This window comes from Dissoconium aciculare (assembly GCF_010015565.1).
Source record: "Dissoconium aciculare CBS 342.82 unplaced genomic scaffold K489scaffold_8, whole genome shotgun sequence".
NCBI lineage: Eukaryota > Fungi > Ascomycota > Dothideomycetes > Mycosphaerellales > Dissoconiaceae > Dissoconium > Dissoconium aciculare.
The window spans coordinates 527,491-547,064 of record NW_022984958.1 but is presented as its reverse complement, the minus strand read 5'-3'; the positions used below and the strand labels follow the sequence as shown (position 1 = coordinate 547,064).

Here is a 19,574-nt window from a genome sequence, read left to right as displayed (position 1 = left end):
TGAAAGAGCAACGGACTGCAGCGTCGTTGCCTGAGCAGAGCTGCGAGGCTAACCCTTGCCCTTTCCCACTCCAGGGCTCCGTCATATCGTGCGACACAGGCGATCAGCTTCGGTGGCTGGAATTGCGCTTTCGGTGACACGAGTCCTTTATCCTGTCACATGCCGTAACTTGGACTGAAAGACGTCAAACTGACTTCACGATCGCCATGCCGCCAAAAGTATTGGCAAAAACCCATGATCGCGCGGGCGGCGTCCTTCCTGTGAGCGGAGCAGCACGCGCGCCGCCCACCAAGTCCACCAACACAGCAAGGCTCAAACTGGAAATTCGTCGTCTTCCACCAGGTCTCACTCTGGGCGAATTTGAAGAGATATTGGGTCAGGAATGGAAGCTGGGAAATCGCAAAGTTGATTGGCGAGAGTATCGGCAGGGCAAATTCAAACAGGCGATTGGCAAGGTGCCCGAACAGAGCAGATGTTACATTCACCTGACCAGCGAAGCGCTGGTCAAAGACTTCGAGGCCCGTTTCCTACAGGTCGTGTTTCATGATAAAGCAGGAACCCATAAAAGTCCAGATTTACGACATCTACCACCCACGTTGGGATTTGCGCCCAACCAGCGCATGGCATTGAATGTTAAGACGAGGGCCGACACCCGACAAGGGACAATTGACCAGGATCCCGAGTTCATCCGTTTCCTGGAAGCGGAAACACAACCGATATCGAAACCTGCAGCACTGGACACCGTTGGAGCGGAGAAGGAGAAGGTTGAAAGGGTCGGCGCAACGAGCACACCCCTGATCGAAGCGATACGCGAGAAGAAAGCCAACAAGGCCAAAGCAGCTGCGGCCAAGGAAGAGAAGCGAGATGGGAAGAGTCACGCCAAGGCCGAGAGCAAGGAGGTCCCTGTGGTCGAGAAGCCCAGCAAAGAGGCGAGATCTGCTGCTCCTCCTCAAAAGATAGAAACCGCAGCCAAGGAGCCAGCGAAGGCTGTCAACAAGCATGTTGCAGGCAAGCAGCAACAGCAACAGCAGCGGCCTGCCTCTCCCCAACAGCCAGCGTCGACCAAAGGACAGCCGTCGCCGGCAAAGTCGAAGCGATCTGCACCAAACGCTAAGGGTCAGGGTGCTGCAGCAACACAACCGGCCGCAAGTTCAGCCGCATCTACAACTTCCACAACAGCCACCGCTCAGACGACCTCCTCTACAACACCGGCGGCGCCGCGACAACGGCAGAAGGGCAATCCAGAAGGTCTCAAGAAACTATTTCAGAAGGATCTCGGCATCAAACCTAAGCCAGTGGCAGCCGTGAAGGAAACCACACCCGCTGCCCCTAAGCCAAAACCCGACACCCCAACAACAGCATCTACGGCCACGAAGGCCAAGGAATCTGCACATCCGCCAGCGTCAAAAGCCCAGTCGAACAGCAAAGCTTCAGCAGCCGCCAAATCCGAGAACCAGTCCGCAGCGTCAGCATCCTCCTCCTCCCACAAGGCATATCTCAAACATGCCAATCCCAGCCAAGGCATGACCGAGATTTTGATCCAACAAGCACTCTCACAATTTGGAGACGTCGTCAGCGTCACGATCGATCCTCGCAAGGGTACAGCTATTGCGTTGTTTATGGATGCTCAGGGACTGCAGAAGGCGCGTGAGGCTAAGCGAGTGACGGTCGCAAGTGGGAACGTGGAGGTTCACGAGTTCAAGGATCGCTCTGCGGGTTCAGGCGGTGGATCGGGCAGTAGAGCTGGCCATAGGCCTAATCGTAATGCAGGACGTGGCGGTGGTGGAGGAGGAGCAGGGAAGAGTGGTGCTGCAGCAACAAGTGCTGCGTCTACGGCTGCTGCTGGAGATGCGCCGAAGACGAGTACCTAGTCGGTATTTGGAATCGATTGACTGCCTTGAGATCCTCGGTGAAGCAGAATGAGGACATTTCGAATCCAAAGCATCTGTAGAATCATCGTTAGCTGCAGATTTCATGAATTGCCTGCCGTGAATAGCTCAATGACTATCTTTTACGAATGATCGTACTGTAGCCTGTGAACTAATCACTCTTTTCAAGGGCATCTCTGCAGAAGTGAGGAGACGCATGAAGTTGATTGAATGTTCTTTGGCTGCCATGGTGAGACATTGGAGCCGCATCGTTCCTCTCACGATGAATATGCGTAGGGCCCCACTCGCCTGTGCCCCGTTTCCTTGACTCAGGATGGCCACGAATGGCGGCGGCGGGGTGTCCCGCTACATCGGACTTTCCACTGCACAGAATCACCACGCGACCACTTCTTACTGAAGATATCACGATATCACACACCAACCCACTCACGAAGTAGCTTACCTGCGTTTTGGATCGTAGAGAAAGGACAGAAATCTTATCCTCAGAGTCACGATATCAGATTCGCTTGCGCGTCCCCCCACTCCGCATCGAATCGCAGGACCTCGTCAGCGCACGTCCGCTCACCGCGATCTTGCCTGAGCGCATGATACACCGACTTGATTGACGTCTATACCCACGCCAGTCTGCAAGATGGGTCGTGAAAGGGATGCCGACGTTCCGCAGCCCGGACCCGCCACTCTTACATCTCATGCCGGTCCAGACGAATGGCTTGCGCAGGCCAAACTGTGCCATTATCTGCCGGAGTCGGATATGAAACGGTTGTGCGAGATGGTCAAGGAATGCTTGATGGAGGAGTCCAACATACAGCCTGTGCAGGCGCCGGTGACAGTCTGCGGTGATATCCATGGACAGTTCTATGATCTACTCGAACTGTTCCATGTCGCTGGAGGCATGCCCGGCGAGGTCGACGAGAAAGCCGCAATCGCCGCGGCTAGCGAGCGAAACAAAGCCGCCTCTCGTATCAGTACCAGTTCAAGTAAATCCATCAGTGCGGCGGATATCGAGCCTCCGACCCAGATCTCTGACCCAAAGGTTAAACGGAAGATGAAGCGGAGGTTTCAAGCGGACAGTGCGTACACATCAGCGGCGTCCAACGACGGCTCAGAGCCGGGCGCAGAGGACGAGGACCACCCAAGAGGACGAGTGCGGAGTCGAGATGGCGGTCAAGGGAGTGCTCGAGAAGATGCAGAGGACGAGGAAGAGGAGAGCCCGGATAGTGGCGTCGGTGTCAGCAGCCCGGCACCAAGCCGAAGCAAAAGTCAGAGAGGCGCAAAGACTGATCTGGCCAATGGACACCAGAATTTCATCTTTTTGGGCGATTTCGTCGACCGAGGCTATTTCTCGTTGGAATCATTTACGCTACTGATGTGTCTCAAAGCAAAGTAGGCATTGACTTGAGCACGATGCACGTCAGACATGATTTGCTAATCTTGTTTTCTAGATATCCCGACAAGGTAACCTTAGTGCGAGGCAACCACGAGTCTCGACAAATTACACAGGTCTACGGATTTTACGAAGAATGCCAACAGAAATATGGCAACGCGAGTGTATGGAAGTCCTGCTGTCAGGTATTCGACTTTCTAGCTCTGGCTGCCATTATTGACGGCAAGGTCCTTTGTGTCCACGGCGGTCTGTCGCCCGAGATCAGAACATTGGATCAGATTCGTGTCGTGGCGAGAGCGCAGGAGATTCCTCACGAGGGTGCGTTCTGTGACCTGGTCTGGAGTGACCCTGACGAGGTCGAGACCTGGGCAGTTTCTCCTCGAGGAGCTGGTTGGCTGTTTGGAGACAAAGTATCCGGCGAGGTAAGATGTTCGAGCGAGGTTATGGCTGATCCTCTCGAAATATCAATTTTGCTTCACAGGAACTACACTGACACGAAGATATAGTTCAACCACGTCAACAACATTCAACTCATCGCCCGAGCACATCAATTGGTCAACGAAGGCTACAAATACCACTTCGCCTCGCAGGACGTTGTGACCGTCTGGTCGGCGCCGAACTACTGCTATCGCTGTGGTAATGTGGCGAGCATCATGACGCTCGGCGAGGATCTCAACCCGGACTTTAAGATATTCAGCGCGGTTCCGGATCATCGACGAGCAGTACCTGCAGGTCGTCAAGGTCGCGGCGAGTACTTCTTGTGAGCAGACCATGTATGGGGTGTACGCATGTTCGTGGAAATCCCAAACTCCGACACATGTGCGCGTGCCTGGACGGACACGTCCGCCACGGTTGTGCAAGACGTCGTTCCATACGAGGATGTGACGAATGACAACAACCTCGTTGATGGAAACGACCACGGGAAACACTGGGCGTTGGGAGTTTTTCTAGGATTTATGACAACGGGCTCGAATGGACTGGGCGGGACTACAATTCTCGGACACGATAGCCATGACTTCCTTTTGAGGCGGGAATGGATGTATTATAATGATGTGTGGCGCTGAAACGAATCATCTTGATGCCGATATTTCTCTTGACTGAGCTGCAAAATTGGTCATGATACTGTACCTTATCTCTTCGTTCGACATGTGAAGTTTGTGCTCTGACAGTGTGCTATTACTACGAAAGCAATGACGCCAGCATGGAAGCAAAGGGACAGCATGCTGCCGGCAATGAGCTCAGAGCGATACGCACGCAAGGGAGAGACGACGAGGTGAAACATGTGACGATGCCTTCTGTTGGCGTCACCGACTTCCTCATGATGCATGCACCATGCAGCATGCAGGGGACGGGGCGAGGAAAAGCAAAGCGAAAGTCGTCCCTTTTCCTCACATCATTGGTGAGACGTCGATGGATTTTCGACCAAAATCCAATGAATCCCACCACTCATGTTCTTCGTTGCGGTGTAGAAATGTCACGGCTGGGAGTCCGGTAAGAAGTTTAATCTATGAGAGTTTTGTTCGTTCTTCCAGAACGAAAACGGTTTGTTGGCGTGGGTCTTTGTTGTCTATCTGCAACGATCGCGTGAGAGAGTGGAGGAATATAGTTCAACCGGGGCGGGAATCTGTGCTTGTGTGGCCGGGCTCGTGACGTGGATTTTGGTGGAACGGATGTCATTGATGATCGGTGCAGTAGGGACGGGATGCGCCCAGGCACATAGGAACGTGCTGGGATGACAAGCCGAACGATGTTCACAGAGTCCCTTGCGCAAGAGCCTCATTACACATTGTTACCAGTACTCAGTCATCCTCCATCATAGTAAGTTCCAACATGAGCGATAGCGCGTAATAATACATACCTCCTGGGTAATGAATGAGAATGACAAAAGCCGCGGCATGGTTCGTAACCCTATACGAACGACGAACTAGAGGGTTCATGTTTGCTTGACCGCGGCACTTCCCAACAGCTCCACCAGCGCCTCTCCTCCTCCTCTTCCTCCACCCCCTTCGCTTTGCAGATGGACTGCATGAGCCCACTGTGCTGTCTCTGCTGCTGTCGTCCGCCGAGAACATCCGTGAACCAATGTCTTGTCTTCTCCGCTCTACCATCACCGATGTACAAGCGCTGGGAGAAGCACGTGCATTTGATGGGAAATGCAGAGTGTTCGTGTGCCGAGCGAGAAAAACAAAAAAAGGGGATCAGGTACCGGATGTATGTGAGAGGAAAGTGCCGAGCAGTTGGTCGGTACACGGTAGGGCTGTATTTCTTTTCATATCCTCCTCCTTCCTCTCCTGCTGTCTGTTCGACTTCGTTCCTTGCGCAGACCAGCAGGTAAATCCACGGATGTCCGCAGAAGCAAGGGCTGTCACCATGCCCACAGCCTCGCAAATACGCGAATGGCCACAATCACAAATTAATGTTGGAATATAAATTAATTACTACTGATAAATTGTCCGTTATGACTGGAGACCTCACAGGAGGGAAAAGGGCAGGCGCGGGTAGAGTTCGACACTAGACGATGCAGCCCTCGATCGGATGTCCGCAAGCGCGGTACGCTAGACATGCACGACACGGCACCGGTCTGTCGCCCATCCGTTCCTATGTTTTTCTCCTCATCTGATGATCAGTTGTGCCTGTGCTGGATCCTGACAGTTGAGCTGCACAAGTGAGGCACAGTCACTAGTCGATCGTTTTCGTCGCAGAAGGACGTTGAATCACCACCATCTTGATGACGCCTCGATCAGCCCGGCATGCGCGGCTTGAACATGAAAAGAGAAGCAATGCCAGGACCAATCCGAGCCCGTGGCTCATCGGCATGGTGCATTTGGCCCCCGGACGAAATCCTTATCAGTCTTGGGGGTGGTGGAGGAGTTGAGAAATGAATCTTCCCAGCCCCAAACGGCGACTATAATAATTGAAAAATCTAATGGAGTCACGACACTGATGCCATTCACAAGCGGGAGGCTGGACGAATCAGCAGATTTTGCTGCTTGCATCTTTCACCGCAGTCTGTAGTCACATGTGAATGATATTGTCGCGCATCGAATAGATCCCACTGCGCTCACAACGGCGACGCTTCCGAAGCCTGTTGACGATGAATGATAGGCACAGGGCGCAAACGATCTCGTCGTCATGTGGAAAATGACGCGTTCGTGGGTTTGGCCGTCGTAATTCTGTGCGAGAAGAGCACAGTCCTGTCTTGTGCGTGGTTGGTCTCGTTCTCTTCTTCGAATGACAGTGTGCCCTTGGGCAAAGACCACGACAGGATGACCACCACCATGCCGCCGTCAAAAAGAGATTGGCGTATATGCGAGTATGGTCCGGGATGTTTGTTCTGTCATCGTGTTCCTGGATTGTGCTATATGATAGCATGTGCAAGATCCCAGTCCGGTATGTGTTGTGCTCCCAGTCCACAAGGCGTCTGCCAAGTGTCATCGATACCGGAATCTCTCATCACACGCTTGCTGATCCTGATGCTGATGCCATTTCCTCCTTCCGAGGTTCGGGGTTGTCTTGTATCTTGCAAGGTTATCTTATTCCTCCACCTCCGTAATCGACGCGCTGAGGCTCATCATTGACGATGACGAATGCGGGCGGCTTTGCGCGTCGCGTCGCCTGCAATACTCCAATGTCGCGTCGCGTCGCGCGCACACAACGGGAATATAGATTGATTACCTTGGGCTGCAGCTAATATGTACGTCCAGCAAGTCCACACTGTGCATCGACTGTGCAACTGCATGTTTCATGTTGATAACGGCAATTGAAAGACTTGTCGCCTTCAATATGACTTCTCACGATGACAATGATAACAACATGTATATTATTAGAGTTTCGACCCCAACGTGGCACTCAACACGACTGACGAGAAATGTGATCGGCAAGCAGGTACACGCACGTAGCCGCCGCCGCGACGACGATCTCCAGGGCAGGCGTCCTGCGCAGCCCGGTCTTGAACAACAACCACGGCAATGGGACATCGTTGTTCCCGATATCTACGATGCCTGTAGCAATTCTGCCTGTTCGTTTCATGCATGGAGATGAGCCATGCTAACCACTGCGAACGAGAAGGATTGCGGTGTGCTTCCTTCCAACCCAAGACGTTGAGAGATGGGAGTTTTCCGCCAAAACGAATATCTGCCCAGCCGGGCCGATGCAATTCCCCGTTGGCATGGTTTAATTTCTTTTCTCCGCAATATCAACAGTTCATCAACACCGTGGGCATGGGTCGGGTTTTCTAGCCGATGAACGAAACGTGAGAGCGATTGCTAGATGGAGCGAAAGCCGTTGACGAATCTCGCGAAGATGAGCGATTACCTTTGGGATCTGTCGTGAGGCATGTACGACATCGCCTTGATGTGAGAGATGAATCATACAGGTGGGCATGATTGTTGTCAGCGTCGCTGTCTTCTGTCGGCCCTCACTGGGCGGGAGAGAGAAGACGCTCAGCTGCTCGGTCGGCATCTCGGCAAATGGCTGGACAGGGCCTGCCATTTGATTGTGAGTACCACGCATAACATTTTGATGCGCAGCAATTATTGACTTCTGGTAAATTGATACGGGCGCATCATAACGATGCTTGGGCATTTGCATCATCAGAGGAAGACGAATGGATCACTGTACGAAACGTAAATCTTCCCGTCCATGAATATATGCCCAGGTGCGATTGAGGAAAAGAATGGATGGGATTCCCCATCGGGCGCCGGACGAAATCCATGCTACCTACACCTCCACTCACGGCAGCAGCGACAGGCACTCTGCATGCATTATTATTATTATTATTATTATTATTATTATTATTAGGTGGGTGCCCAGGTGTGTATGCTGTGGTTCGCTTCGGCGCCCCCCCCTTCGTTTGCGTTTCGCCGCCTCCAGCTCTCTTCCTTGCCCAGGTGGTTTGGCATACACCATCACGACCATCCACCCATGGATGTTACCGGTGCCCACCTGCACGAGTTCATCCACTGTCGCCATGCATGTGTGCGCTGTGTTCTGTGTGCACCAACAAGTAAAGGGCTGACAGGCACACCACCTGCATCCACCCCCCACCACGCGCACATCGAGAGAGCCGGAGTGATCCATGGATGGATGATTCAACTAGCTCAGGTACCATCCAGATTGCACCACTTGTGGCTTGCACTTGCACTTGGTACCTGACTGTGAATTATTATGAGATCGTACCTACACAATACTTAGGTAGTCACTCGTCTACGCACAAGTTCCCACAAACTCCTCGCGTAGATGTGTAAATACTGTGGCAGCAGGCCAGCCTTGGTTTTCGATACGCATACTTCCGTGTGTGTGTCCCGAGATCCACAACCCTCCCCTTCTCGAAATCACTGTCTCAGGACCCTGATAAGAGACACGCGAACGAACCAAACTCCCCCTGTTTGGTTGTATTGTTCCGACGAGTGATGACCGATGTTATGAACAGCAGAGCGCGTGTCTCGGAGCGAACGATGGGAAGGGACTCGTCCTGCAGCCAATGACGGTGCTGTCGTGAGAGTAAACCGCTGCGATGAGAATGCCGACGACGACCATGACAGATACCGGCACGATAACGCGTGTCCGAGAAGAGTAAATGCAACAACCACTCCTCATCATTGCGATCAACTGCTGTGAACCGTCGACATGTATACAATATTGTATCCAGACAATCGCATGGACAGTCCGGAGGACATGCCATGACTTGTTGACTGCTCCTCGCTCCGAAACAACATCTGCCGGCGGGAGGGAAACGCTCGGAATCCCTCATCCTTGTTCTCATTGTTACTGTTATACACACCGTAATCCACATGGGCATAATAAGAATGAATACTGCAGGTGCAGGTGCACTGTATCACCAAGACACACAACGACAGCGCGTACAGTCAATCAGGCAGGAGGCCCCCTCCCTTCTTCGAAACTAACAACAATTATGATTCTCCGTGGTTGTCGTCAGTCACTACTGATCGTTACCATCAATGATGATTCTTTCTCCCGACACAGATCCATCGCCATCGAACAAATAAATTCCACGCCACATTCGCGTGCGCACGCGCAGCCCCGGCCACACCTTTTCTTTTCCTCGCTTTGGGGAGGGTATGTGTGTGTGTGTGTGTGTGTGTGTGTGTGTGTGGTGTCAAGGACGAACTCTTGCACCCTTTTGGACTACTGGAAAACCCGTACGTGACAAGGAACCTTGGAAGGACCGCTCCTAGAACAGCCCTGGAGTACCACCACCGCTGCAACCACCACCCCCAACTCCACTACCAAACGTTACCCAGATCCAAACGCCGTGCTAGGGTTCCGGGGCTCGTTCGCTCGCTCGGTCCCACCCTTTTCCCCTTCCTCTGCTGCTCTCCCAATCGATCCTCTCCTCCTTCTCCGGACCGCCTTTTTCCCTTTACCACCCAATCCTCCATCCCATCCCAGCGTCACCACCGACCGACCCAAGGGAAACAAAGGTCGTCCCTCCTCCATCGCGCCTCACTTCTGCGGTGCCGGGTGTTCGCACGCAAGCAGCACCAGCATCAGCACCAGCAGCAGTATCGCGACCATGGAGCCCTTTTCCGCTGCCGTCGCTGCCGCGGCCACATCTCCTCCGGCCTCCCCGATGCGACCGGCGACAAATTGGGGTCACCAACAGAGACCCAGCACAGCCGGCACACGAAGGAATCGCAGCAGCAGCCGCATGATTGAGAACGTCAGCCGTCAGGGCGCGACCGATGCCCACAACAACAACATCAACAAAGACAACAGCATCAATGGCGAGGATGGAAACAAAACCGCGGTGCGGGTCGGTAGGTCTTTACACATGTCCCACAGCCGTTGACGCGCTCAATACTGGTCCCATGTCCGCTCATGTCCTCTCCGTTTTGCTAACTGCTTGTCTGTCCGTTTGTTCGCCGTGCAGCCGTACGTGTGCGACCACCGCTCAATCCGACCGATCCGGGTTTCGACCTGATTCCGCAGCGCTTCCGTGAGAGCATGTGCCAGGTCCCGACACCCGCCAGCCTGTCGGTGCAATCGCCTCAGGGCAAGAAGCTGTTCGTCTTCGACCGTGTTTTCGATGAGAACACCACCCAAGAAGGAGTATGGGAATACGTCAGCGATAGCGTGTCGTCATTCATCAAGGGCTATAATGTCTCCATCCTTGCATACGGCCAGTCTGGTGCCGGCAAATCGTACACCATGGGCACCGCCGCGTCGGGCGACCAGGATGCACCGGAATCGCGAGGCATCGTTCCCCGCGCCGCCCACGCACTCTTCGAGAAGCTCAACGGCGGGCAGGCCCGTCCGTCAGGTCTCCAGGCTCCCAAACGATACTCCACACAGGCCACGCCCGCCAGATCCTCAATCGCTGGCGCAACCAAAGACTGGGAATTGAGGGCTACCTACGTCGAAATCTACAATGAGCAGCTGCGGGATTTACTCGCCCCAGAAGGCCAAGGCGATCGTAGCCAGGTCGCCATCCGCGAGGACACCAAGGGCCGCATCATGTTGACGGGCCTCACCCAAGTCCCCATCCACTCCGCCGAAGATGTCCTAAACGCCCTCGCCTACGGCTCTGCCATCCGCCAGACTGACGCCACCGCCATAAACGCGCGATCGTCGCGATCTCATGCCGTCTTCAGCCTCAATCTCATTCAGAGGCGATCCGACGGCGTTCCCCCGGCCGCCACGACGAGCAAAGTCGACAAGCGGCAGTCAATGCCAGCCGAGAGCTTCGCGCCCGAATCCACCGTGACCGTTGATAGCAAATTACACTTTGTCGACCTGGCCGGTAGCGAACGGTTGAAGAATACAGGTGCTACCGGTGACCGTGCCAAGGAGGGTATCTCCATCAACGCCGGCCTTGCCAGCTTGGGCAAGGTCATCTCGCAATTGTCCTCCAGGAATCCCAACGCACACATTTCCTACCGCGACTCACGACTGACTCGCCTGCTGCAAGACTCCCTCGGTGGGAGCGCTATCACCTTCATGGTCGCCTGCGTGACGCCGGCCGTCTTCCACCTGAGCGAGACGCTCAACACCGTTCACTACGCCCAACGCGCGCGCGCTATCCAGAGCAAGCCCGAGATCCAGAGCAGCCACGACGAAGGCGACAAGCAGGCCGCCATCGACCGCCTACGGGCCGAGGTGAGCTTTTTGCGCGACCAGATTCGCAATGCCGACCAAACCACTCGCGGTGGTGACAAGAGCGATCGCTCGCGCGGTCGCGATGCTGAGCTGCAGTCGCAACTTATGGACATGCAGGAGAATTACAATGCGCTCAGCCAACGCCACGCCCGCCTCATCGCTGAGATCTCGCGCGCCCACGAGAGTGAAGAGGGCGAGACACCTGTCCTCCACGAGGCTTTGGGAGAGAATGTCAGCGAGCGCATCAAGCGCTCCAACTCTTTCGCCGAGGCCGTGGAGCAGGTCGTCCTCGAATATGAAAAGACCATCCAGACCCTCGAGACGAGCCTGTCCAAGACCCGCTCCTCCCTCGCCAACACCGAGACGACGCTGATGGAGAAGGAGACCCGCATCGCCTACATGGAGACCATTCAGCAGCAGCTGCAGTCACGCGTCCAGAAATCTATGGATCGCGAGGCTAGCAACGATCTATACACACGGGAGCTCGAGAACAAAATGGAGGGCGCCTCCACCGAGGACGACCGCCGCGAGACAATGATGAATGAATTGCGAAAGGAGCTGGCTCGAGTGAGGGAGGGCGAGGCGAGTGCCGAAGATTACATCTCAACCCTAGAGGAGCGCTTGGCCGAAGCCGAGCAGGACCAGGAGATTATGCAACGCGAGATCGACCGCTTGGAGCATGTCGTGGACCGCCAACGCAGCATCGGCAAGCTGGACAACCTGCTGGGCGAGCTTGACGTGGCGCGAAACAACAGCGGCGTAGCGGCGTCTGATGTCGCCGCGGCCACAAAGCGCGCCGCGAAGGCCGTTCCTAACATTCACGATGACGATTACGATCCCTTCCGGCCCCCGTCTGCTGCGGAGTCCAAGTCGGACTATGGCAGCGTGAACGGCGACGACTCCATGACGCACGAGAAGAGCGATGGTGTGCCGCAACCCTCGGTCGCACCTTTGGCTGCCACCATCGGCGCCCAGCAGGACTTCATGGCCGAGAAGTTTGAGAGCCTGTCGCAAGAGTTCTTCGACCTCCGCTCCGAGCACGAGGCCATCTTGACCGACCACGACAACCTGCAGCAAAAGTACCGCACGGCGTTGGAGACTCTCGCAAAGTTGGAATACGACAAGGAGCTCAAATCTCTGCAGACCCCGGAGCAGAGCCGACCCAACTCTTTTTTAGAAACCGACGCAAAATCAGACAAGCCGGCACGAACCGAGCAACCCTCGTCTACTCTCTCCTCCTCGGACTCTTCGTCGCCGGTGCCATTGAATGGTGGCGCCGAGGCCTCGAGGGCGGATCTCGACGCCCAGGACGATGCTACTGATGCAGGAGGCGAGTCCCGTGCCAATTCACCCTCCGACCACGACGAGATGGTGCAAGAGATGGAGACCCTCCGCAAGCTACACGCCGAGAAGGAAGTATCCGTCACTGAGCTCACCAAGAACTACAAGAGCTTGGCTCAGCGGCACGAGAGCACACTCGCGCAGGTGCAGGAGCTCAAGCAGGAAGTCATGCGGTCCCAACAACTCCGACCTGCCTCACCCAGTTTCCCGGCCTCGCCATCGTTCAGCAAATCCATGTGGCGTCGCCGGTCAGAAGACCTCCTCAGCAACGGCACCTCTGATCGCCTCTCCAAGTCGATCGTCAACCTCAAGACTTTGGCGGCGAACCACCTCGAGGAGAGCTCAGACGCCAAGCAGAACTTCGATCAGAACATCAACTCCGTCATGACCGAGTTGCATGGCCGATCGGAGCGCGTGCAGGTCCTAGAGACGGAATTGGCCAACGTCCGCAAGGAAATGGAGAGCAAGCAGACCATCATCTCGGGTCTGACCCGCGAACGGTCCAGCATGAAGGCATCGTCGGGCGTCGATTTCTCCGTCGTCGGTCAGATGCGTGACCAGCTCTTGGAGAGTGAGAACCAAATCCGCGCCTTGCACGAACAACATGCTGCCAAGGAGAAGGACTTCCAAGCACAGATTGAGGACCTCAAGGAAGCCATCTTGCAATCCGGCAAATCTGCTAGCCCAGGTCGGCATGGCTTGCCCACTCCGGCCGAGGAACGTGGTTTCTCGTCCATCCCCGGAGGCTTCCCAGCGTCGCCCGAATCAGACCGGACACTGCAGCGCTCCGACACCAACCTCGACGCGGCGGCGGATATCGCCCGCTTGCAGCAGGAGGTCGCTGCGTGGGAGGTGAAGCACAAGGAGACCATGGACTCCTTCACCGCCTCACAAGCTGATCTGTTGAGCACCATCGCGGACCTGCAGGCATCACTCGCCGCGACTCAGCGGGATCGCACGCGTGATGCATCGCCCAGCGGCTCGGCTCGGTATGACGAGGACATTGACGCCGACGACATCGAGCAGGAGCGCGCCATGCACCGCCAATTGGTCAAGGCGCTGGAGTCGCAAGTGCAGGAGCACCAGGCCATCGCCAACGAGCGGGTTGCGCGCCTCGAGCAGCTTCAGGAATCGTATGCCGACATCGCCTCCCAAGTCGATGCCGCCGGCTCCTCGCACACTCTCGCGCAGAAGGAGCTGGAGACTCACAAGGACCTCGTGGTCAACCTGGAGAACCAGCTGCAAGTGCACAAGTCTGCCATTGCCATCCACCAAGAAAGCCTCGAGTCCTTGCAGGCCGCGCACTCGAGAGAGGTGGACGAGCTGAAGACGTCCATCGAACACCTGCAAAAGGAATCGAATGAGAAGACGGCCGCGCTCCAAGAGCAACATGAGCAAGTCACCTCTGACCTACGCAATGCCCTCGCAGCCGCGCACAACGAGTCCAGCCAGCTCATCCGTAACGCCTCCACGGCTCTGGGCTATGAGACCGACCCATCCAAGCTACACTCTCAGATCCGAGGCCTCGTCGAAGAGGGCAAGGAACTACACAACCGCCACCTCAAGACCACCAACGATCTCAAGGCGGTGCAGGAAGAATTGCAGAACGCCATCAACCGATCCGTCGAGATGGAGAGTCAAGTGAACGAGATCAAACTTGTCAGCGAGGAGCGCGCGCTCCATCTTGAGAAGATGTCCAACAAATACGCCAAGAGTTCGCGCCTCGTGGAGGAATTGGAGGAGCAGCTCAATTCCAACTTCGACTCGCACCAAGCCACCAACAAGCGTCTGTCGACGATGCAGAGCGAAACAGTGCAGGCGCGGATGGAACTCGAGCGCGAGCTGGAGGAACACAAGATCCGCAACAGCACACTTGAGGTATGGCCAAACTCTCGTCATGTTGACAAGCACTCTATGCAACGTACTGACACAAACCAACAGCAACAGTTGGCTGCCTTCAAGCGCCAGTCGGTTGTCTCAAACCAATCCACTTCGTGGAATCGCGAATCCCTCTCTCCAGAAGCCGCTGCCATTGCCCTCGCACGATCGGCCTCGTCCTCGTCCAACCCGCGCAAATCTACAACGTCGACCGCTTTGCCGACTCCACCGCCCTCCATTCCCCTCCCTCCATTGCCCAGCTCACCCGGTGGCACCAACAGCGCCACTTTGGGTGGTATCGATGCTCGGGCCGCGTCTCCGCCAACCCCACGGGCCACTTCACCTACCGCTGGCTCTCCTCCGCCCTCGCGTCACGCGTCGAATGAGGTCAGCCAGGCTATGGCACAGGTGGTGGAGGAGCAAGAAGCCCGCATCCGCACCATCGAGAAGCACTTGTTTGCCGAGAAACAGCTCACCGCCACTCTCGAGGAAGCGCTGGTCGATCTTGAAACCTCGGCCAACCGCACCAAGACAGAAATGGAGAACTACCGCAAGCGTTGCTCCAGCCTCGAGGATGAACTCGTCAGCCTCCGCAAGGAGCGCAGCAGCTCCCGCGCCAGTCTGCAAGCCGTCGAGGAGGAGCGCGAGATGAGACTGCGTGCCGAAAGGGCTCGACAGGCGCTCGAGGCCCGCATGATGGAGCTCAACGCCAACAAGAAGAAGAAGAAGAACTCCCTCAACTGCTTCTAGGAGGAGCTCGCCTCGACGGTTCTCCTCGCTCATGTACACGTCCTTGCTGATATGCGTTACGCAGCCATTCACTTTTTGATTTGATTTCTTTTCGGCCTTGGCCATCCTGATTCCTTCTCAATGTATCAACATCTTCGCGGGCGCGAGCCTTTTTCCCCTCCGTCGCCATTCCCCAGCTCCGCCCTATGCTTTCACCATTCTCCTGCTGCAGCGGACACCCTCCCCTGCGAAATCTTTCAATCCTTGTTCACGCTCACGTTTTTCGATGATTACCGGCCTGCGGTGGGACCACCATCTATTTCTTGCGGCGTTCGGGTCGCAAAGGTTGGGCGATGACATGGCTTGAGCTGCGTCGTGCTCTTCTTTTTCTTTCGCAGCGTTCTGCGCCATGTATACGCCGCTTCATACCACATCGATTGCCGCCCTGTCCAGAGCGCTCTCAGATTTACTGTACCCTGGTGGTCAATAATACTGGCCATCCTGTATCAGCAATGCTCTTTACAAATGAAATCATACTCTGTACTTTTTTGTGCCGACCCGTTTTCCTAAAGTTACATTCTATGAGCAATCACCTAGGTCAAGCACTTTTGTGTGAAAAGCAACTTTCGGCAGCACGTCTCAATGTACAGAATGCGCCCCCGCCTCGTGTGTTCGCGACCACGGCACTGACACATGCCGAGATGTATGTGTCCTCTCATTGTTCTGCCACCCGTGCTAGGCTCCGCCATAGTCTGAAGCGCAGTGCCTCATCAAATATAACGGAACATGTTCTCGCGCACTCCTCGTTTCATGGCGACGGGCTTTCCGTCTTCGTATTCGACGCCCGCCTCTCCTCCATCGCCCACCATTGCCGCCATCTTCTGACGGAGATCTTCGTCCAGTTCCGCCAAGGTCTTGCTACTGACGCTTGGTTTCGCTTGCGTCTGTTTCTCGCCACGCGACTCAGTCGTCTTGTGGATGACAGTACTGCTTGTTTTCTCTGTGATCGGCTCTGTCGTCTTGTGGATGTTGGTCGTGCTGGTCTCTGCGGTGGATGTTTGGGATGATGCTACTGAGCCGAGAAAGGCGCGAGCGACGACGCGGCCGTCCTTGATGAGAATCGGCTTGAGCGTGTGTTTCGCTAACATGGTCATATTCACGATGGTGCGTTGAATCCTCGGCCGTTCATGGGATTGGCACGGGATCAATTTGATATTTGGATCGGTCGCCTACAGAAGATCACAGAACACTTGCAGCTAGTGTGACGAGAATCGGAGGAGGGGCTGCTCAGCGATGGATTTTGGTTCCAGTAATACGTGTTGCATCCCAGACGGATCATGGGAAGCTATTCGGATATGTTGTAGCACGGGATGCATCTTGAGTACAATCATAGCCGTCTTATTGGAACAAAAGTCATCATTCTGGTTGTCCACGGAAAGCTCCGTGACATCTCACCTGCAGGTGGGCATGCTTTCGTCCTAAAATGTCATCAGGCGTTTAAGCGCACACGAGCTTACACGCGAGTCATTCACCCAAGCCCTACCCGCAATTGCTTTCGCCTTCCTGACTCTACATTCGAGATATTGTAATCATTTCTCATCAGACACGTCAAAGGTGAGTTGCGTCGCCTCAGCCCATGCCGATTCTTGCATCACCGACGTAACGATCCCGCCCGTCGACCGAAAATGCCTGTCGTCAAAGGAGGTGTATGGACGAATATCGAAGATGAAATTCTCAAAGCGTCTGTATCCAAGTATGGGCTGAATCAGTGGGCGCGCGTGTCTTCGCTGCTCGCGCGCAAAACTCCCAAGCAGTGCAAGGCGCGATGGGCGGAATGGCTGGATCCTGGCATCCGGAAGATCGAATGGAGTCGCGAAGAGGATGAGAAATTATTGCATTTGGCAAAGTTGATGCCGACGCAATGGCGGACCATCGCTCCCATCGTCGGCCGCACGGCTACGCAGTGCCTCGAACGATATCAGAAATTGCTCGACGAGGCCGAGGCGCGAGAGAAGCAAGAGTTTGGGCTGGCTGGACCGGACGGAGGAGAGGCCGCGCCACCCTCTGCAGACGATGTCCGAAGGCTTCGACCGGGTGAGCTAGATCCTGACCCTGAAAGTAAACCCGCGCGACCCGACACCATCGATCTAGATGAGGACGAAAAGGAGATGTTATCAGAGGCTCGCGCTCGCTTGGCGAACACGCAGGGCAAAAAGGCGAAAAGGAAGGCGCGTGAACGGCAGTTGGAGGAGAGCAGGAGACTGGCAGTACTGCAGAAGCGTAGAGAGTTGAAGAACGCTGGAATCAATGTCAAGGTGACAACTAGGAAAAAGGGTCAGATGGACTACAATGCGGACATTCCGTTCGAGAAGGCGCCTGCTCCGGGCTTCTACGACACACAGGAGGAGCAAGCTCACAATGAACATCAGCGAGCCATGTTTGACCCGCGCCGGGCCCAGCTAGCCAACAAACGCAAAGGCGATGGACAGGAAATGGAGGGACAAGAGCACAAGCGGAGAAAGAACGAGAACGATGGCGGTGCCGCTGCCTTTGCCGCTGCCGCGAAAGCTGGTCAATTGCAACGGATACGTGAAGCAGAACAGAGCAGCAAGCGAAGATCACTAGTTTTGCCGGCGCCGCAGGTCAGCGAGAGTGAGCTCGAGGACATTGTCAAAATGGGTTTATCAGGCGCGCGGGCCAACGCGCTGGCGGAGGATGGCGATAACGATGCGACCAGAGCTCTTGTGAGCAATTACTCTAGTACAATTGGCGCGACGCCTATCCGGACCCCACGAGCGCCTCAAGAGGAAGATCGGATCACCAACGAGCTGCGCAACGCCCGTGCTCGGACAGAGACACAGTCTGCTTTACTCGGCGGCGAAAATGCCTCGCTTGTTGAGGATGATGCCACCACTGGATATGGGGGAGTGGCGCCGTCAAAGCAAAGCATTTCCACTCCCAATCCAATGGCAACACCGTTTCGCAGTTCTGGTGGTGGCCCAGGTGGATTAGGCATGGTAGGTGCGACGCCTCTACGAACCCCTAGAGACAATTTCCGACTCAATCAGGAGGATGGAATCGGTCAGTTGGTAGGCCAAACTCCCCGTGACATTCGTCTACAAGAACAGGCCTTGCGTCTTTCGCTACGGGGTAAGCTTGCAAGTTTACCTAAACCACAACAAGTCGACTTCGAGCTAGAAGCGTTACCTGCGGAGCAAGACGAGCTGTCGGTATCTACAGATGTAGACGGAGGTGAGGACGCTGCTGCACGCGACCAAAGGAATGCCCAGCTCGCTGAGGCGGCCGCTCTGGCTGAGTTCAAGAGGCAGAGTCAAGTCGTGCAACGAGGCTTGCCCCGGCCCTCTGTTGTCGACCTCAACGCAATGTTGAAAGCTGCAAGAACGATAGAAGACTCGGCAAAGCGCCAGGTTGCAGAGGAGGCCGCTTTGCTCATGGCAAATGATGCGGCGCAGTTCGGCCGCGCACAAGGCAAGCCCCCTCGGCGAGCGTTGCCGAGCTTCCCGGAGGATTTGCTCGCGCGAGCTCAGGCAGACATTATTTTGGAGATGGGCGCGAGTGACAAACGAGAGACATTTGGTCAAGCTTTTGAGGATGCATTGCAGCGCGCTCGTGTTGATTCGATCCTGCCAGGATTGGCGGGATATGGCAAGGACGACCTTGACGAAGAACAACTTTCCATCGAGATGTTCGACGGCATACAACAGAGCATCGGGCAACTGTCGACCAAGGGCAACGGCCTAGAGAAGAAACTCGCCAAACTTCATGGCGGATATCTAGATCGACAACGCAAATTACGCGCGAAGATCTCGGAAGCTGGCCAGGCCTTAGGCAGGATGACGGTGGAAGTCGAGGTCAGTCGGCGGGTCCATGTCGCTGAGCAAGCCACGGTAGCCGAGCGGCTGGAAAGCCTTCGAGATCAGGTCGCCCTGATCAGCCGGCGCGAGAGGGAGGCACAGGATCTGTATCGGTCGCGAAAGGAAGAGCTGGATGCGCTGAGTCGCGGATGAATCAATGTGTCATTGCGATGAATGTACTGTTATAGCATGGATGGCGTTACGGCACGACTGCTTGTACCATCATCAATAGAAAAGATAATATCGGCTGCTTGATATATCGTAAACGGAAATGACAGAAGAGCCATGTTGCTTTCCTGACCGAATACCGAAGACTTCCACATTTCTAAACCGTACATATGAGTTCAACCACGACATCTA

The 19,574-nt window shown here is 55.3% G+C and overlaps 6 protein-coding genes across 6 annotated transcripts; 5 read left to right on the top strand and 1 right to left on the bottom strand.

The window, feature by feature from the left end:
• The first annotated feature begins 1 nt into the window (after nucleotide 1).
• Nucleotides 2-2,019, top strand: K489DRAFT_381550 (uncharacterized protein). The gene has a single exon (XM_033605150.1). The coding sequence runs from the start codon at nucleotides 207-209 to the stop codon at nucleotides 1,869-1,871; it is 1,665 nt and encodes a 554-aa protein (XP_033458591.1). The 5' UTR covers nucleotides 2-206; the 3' UTR covers nucleotides 1,872-2,019.
• Nucleotides 2,020-2,265: 246 nt separating this feature from the next.
• Nucleotides 2,266-4,400, top strand: K489DRAFT_381549 (Metallo-dependent phosphatase). The gene is made up of 3 exons (XM_033605149.1): nucleotides 2,266-3,272; nucleotides 3,332-3,695; nucleotides 3,780-4,400. The coding sequence occupies exons 1-3, from the start codon at nucleotides 2,521-2,523 to the stop codon at nucleotides 4,035-4,037; spliced, it is 1,374 nt and encodes a 457-aa protein (XP_033458590.1). The 5' UTR covers nucleotides 2,266-2,520; the 3' UTR covers nucleotides 4,038-4,400.
• Nucleotides 4,401-6,080: 1,680 nt separating this feature from the next.
• On the top strand, nucleotides 6,081-6,898 carry K489DRAFT_250580 (uncharacterized protein). The gene has a single exon (XM_033599952.1). It carries the CDS (start codon nucleotides 6,372-6,374, stop codon nucleotides 6,849-6,851), a length of 480 nt encoding a protein of 159 aa, XP_033458589.1. The 5' UTR covers nucleotides 6,081-6,371; the 3' UTR covers nucleotides 6,852-6,898.
• A 1,613-nt stretch (nucleotides 6,899-8,511) lies between these two features.
• Nucleotides 8,512-15,360, top strand: K489DRAFT_389455 (kinesin-domain-containing protein; the record flags this gene model as incomplete). The annotated part of the gene is made up of 4 exons (XM_033606507.1): nucleotides 8,512-8,515; nucleotides 8,705-8,761; nucleotides 10,166-12,150; nucleotides 12,184-15,360. 4 exons carry the CDS (start codon nucleotides 8,512-8,514, stop codon nucleotides 15,358-15,360), a joined length of 5,223 nt encoding a protein of 1,740 aa, XP_033458588.1.
• A 749-nt stretch (nucleotides 15,361-16,109) lies between these two features.
• K489DRAFT_290284 (uncharacterized protein) lies at nucleotides 16,110-16,262 on the bottom strand (the record flags this gene model as incomplete). The annotated part of the gene is made up of 1 exon (XM_033600173.1): nucleotides 16,110-16,262. A coding segment is annotated over one exon (153 nt), but the record flags the coding sequence as incomplete, so codon positions are not given.
• A 632-nt stretch (nucleotides 16,263-16,894) lies between these two features.
• Nucleotides 16,895-19,534, top strand: K489DRAFT_381547 (uncharacterized protein). Its single transcript, XM_033605148.1, has one exon. The coding sequence runs from the start codon at nucleotides 17,025-17,027 to the stop codon at nucleotides 19,365-19,367; it is 2,343 nt and encodes a 780-aa protein (XP_033458586.1). The 5' UTR covers nucleotides 16,895-17,024; the 3' UTR covers nucleotides 19,368-19,534.
• The last annotated feature ends 40 nt before the right edge of the window (nucleotides 19,535-19,574 follow it).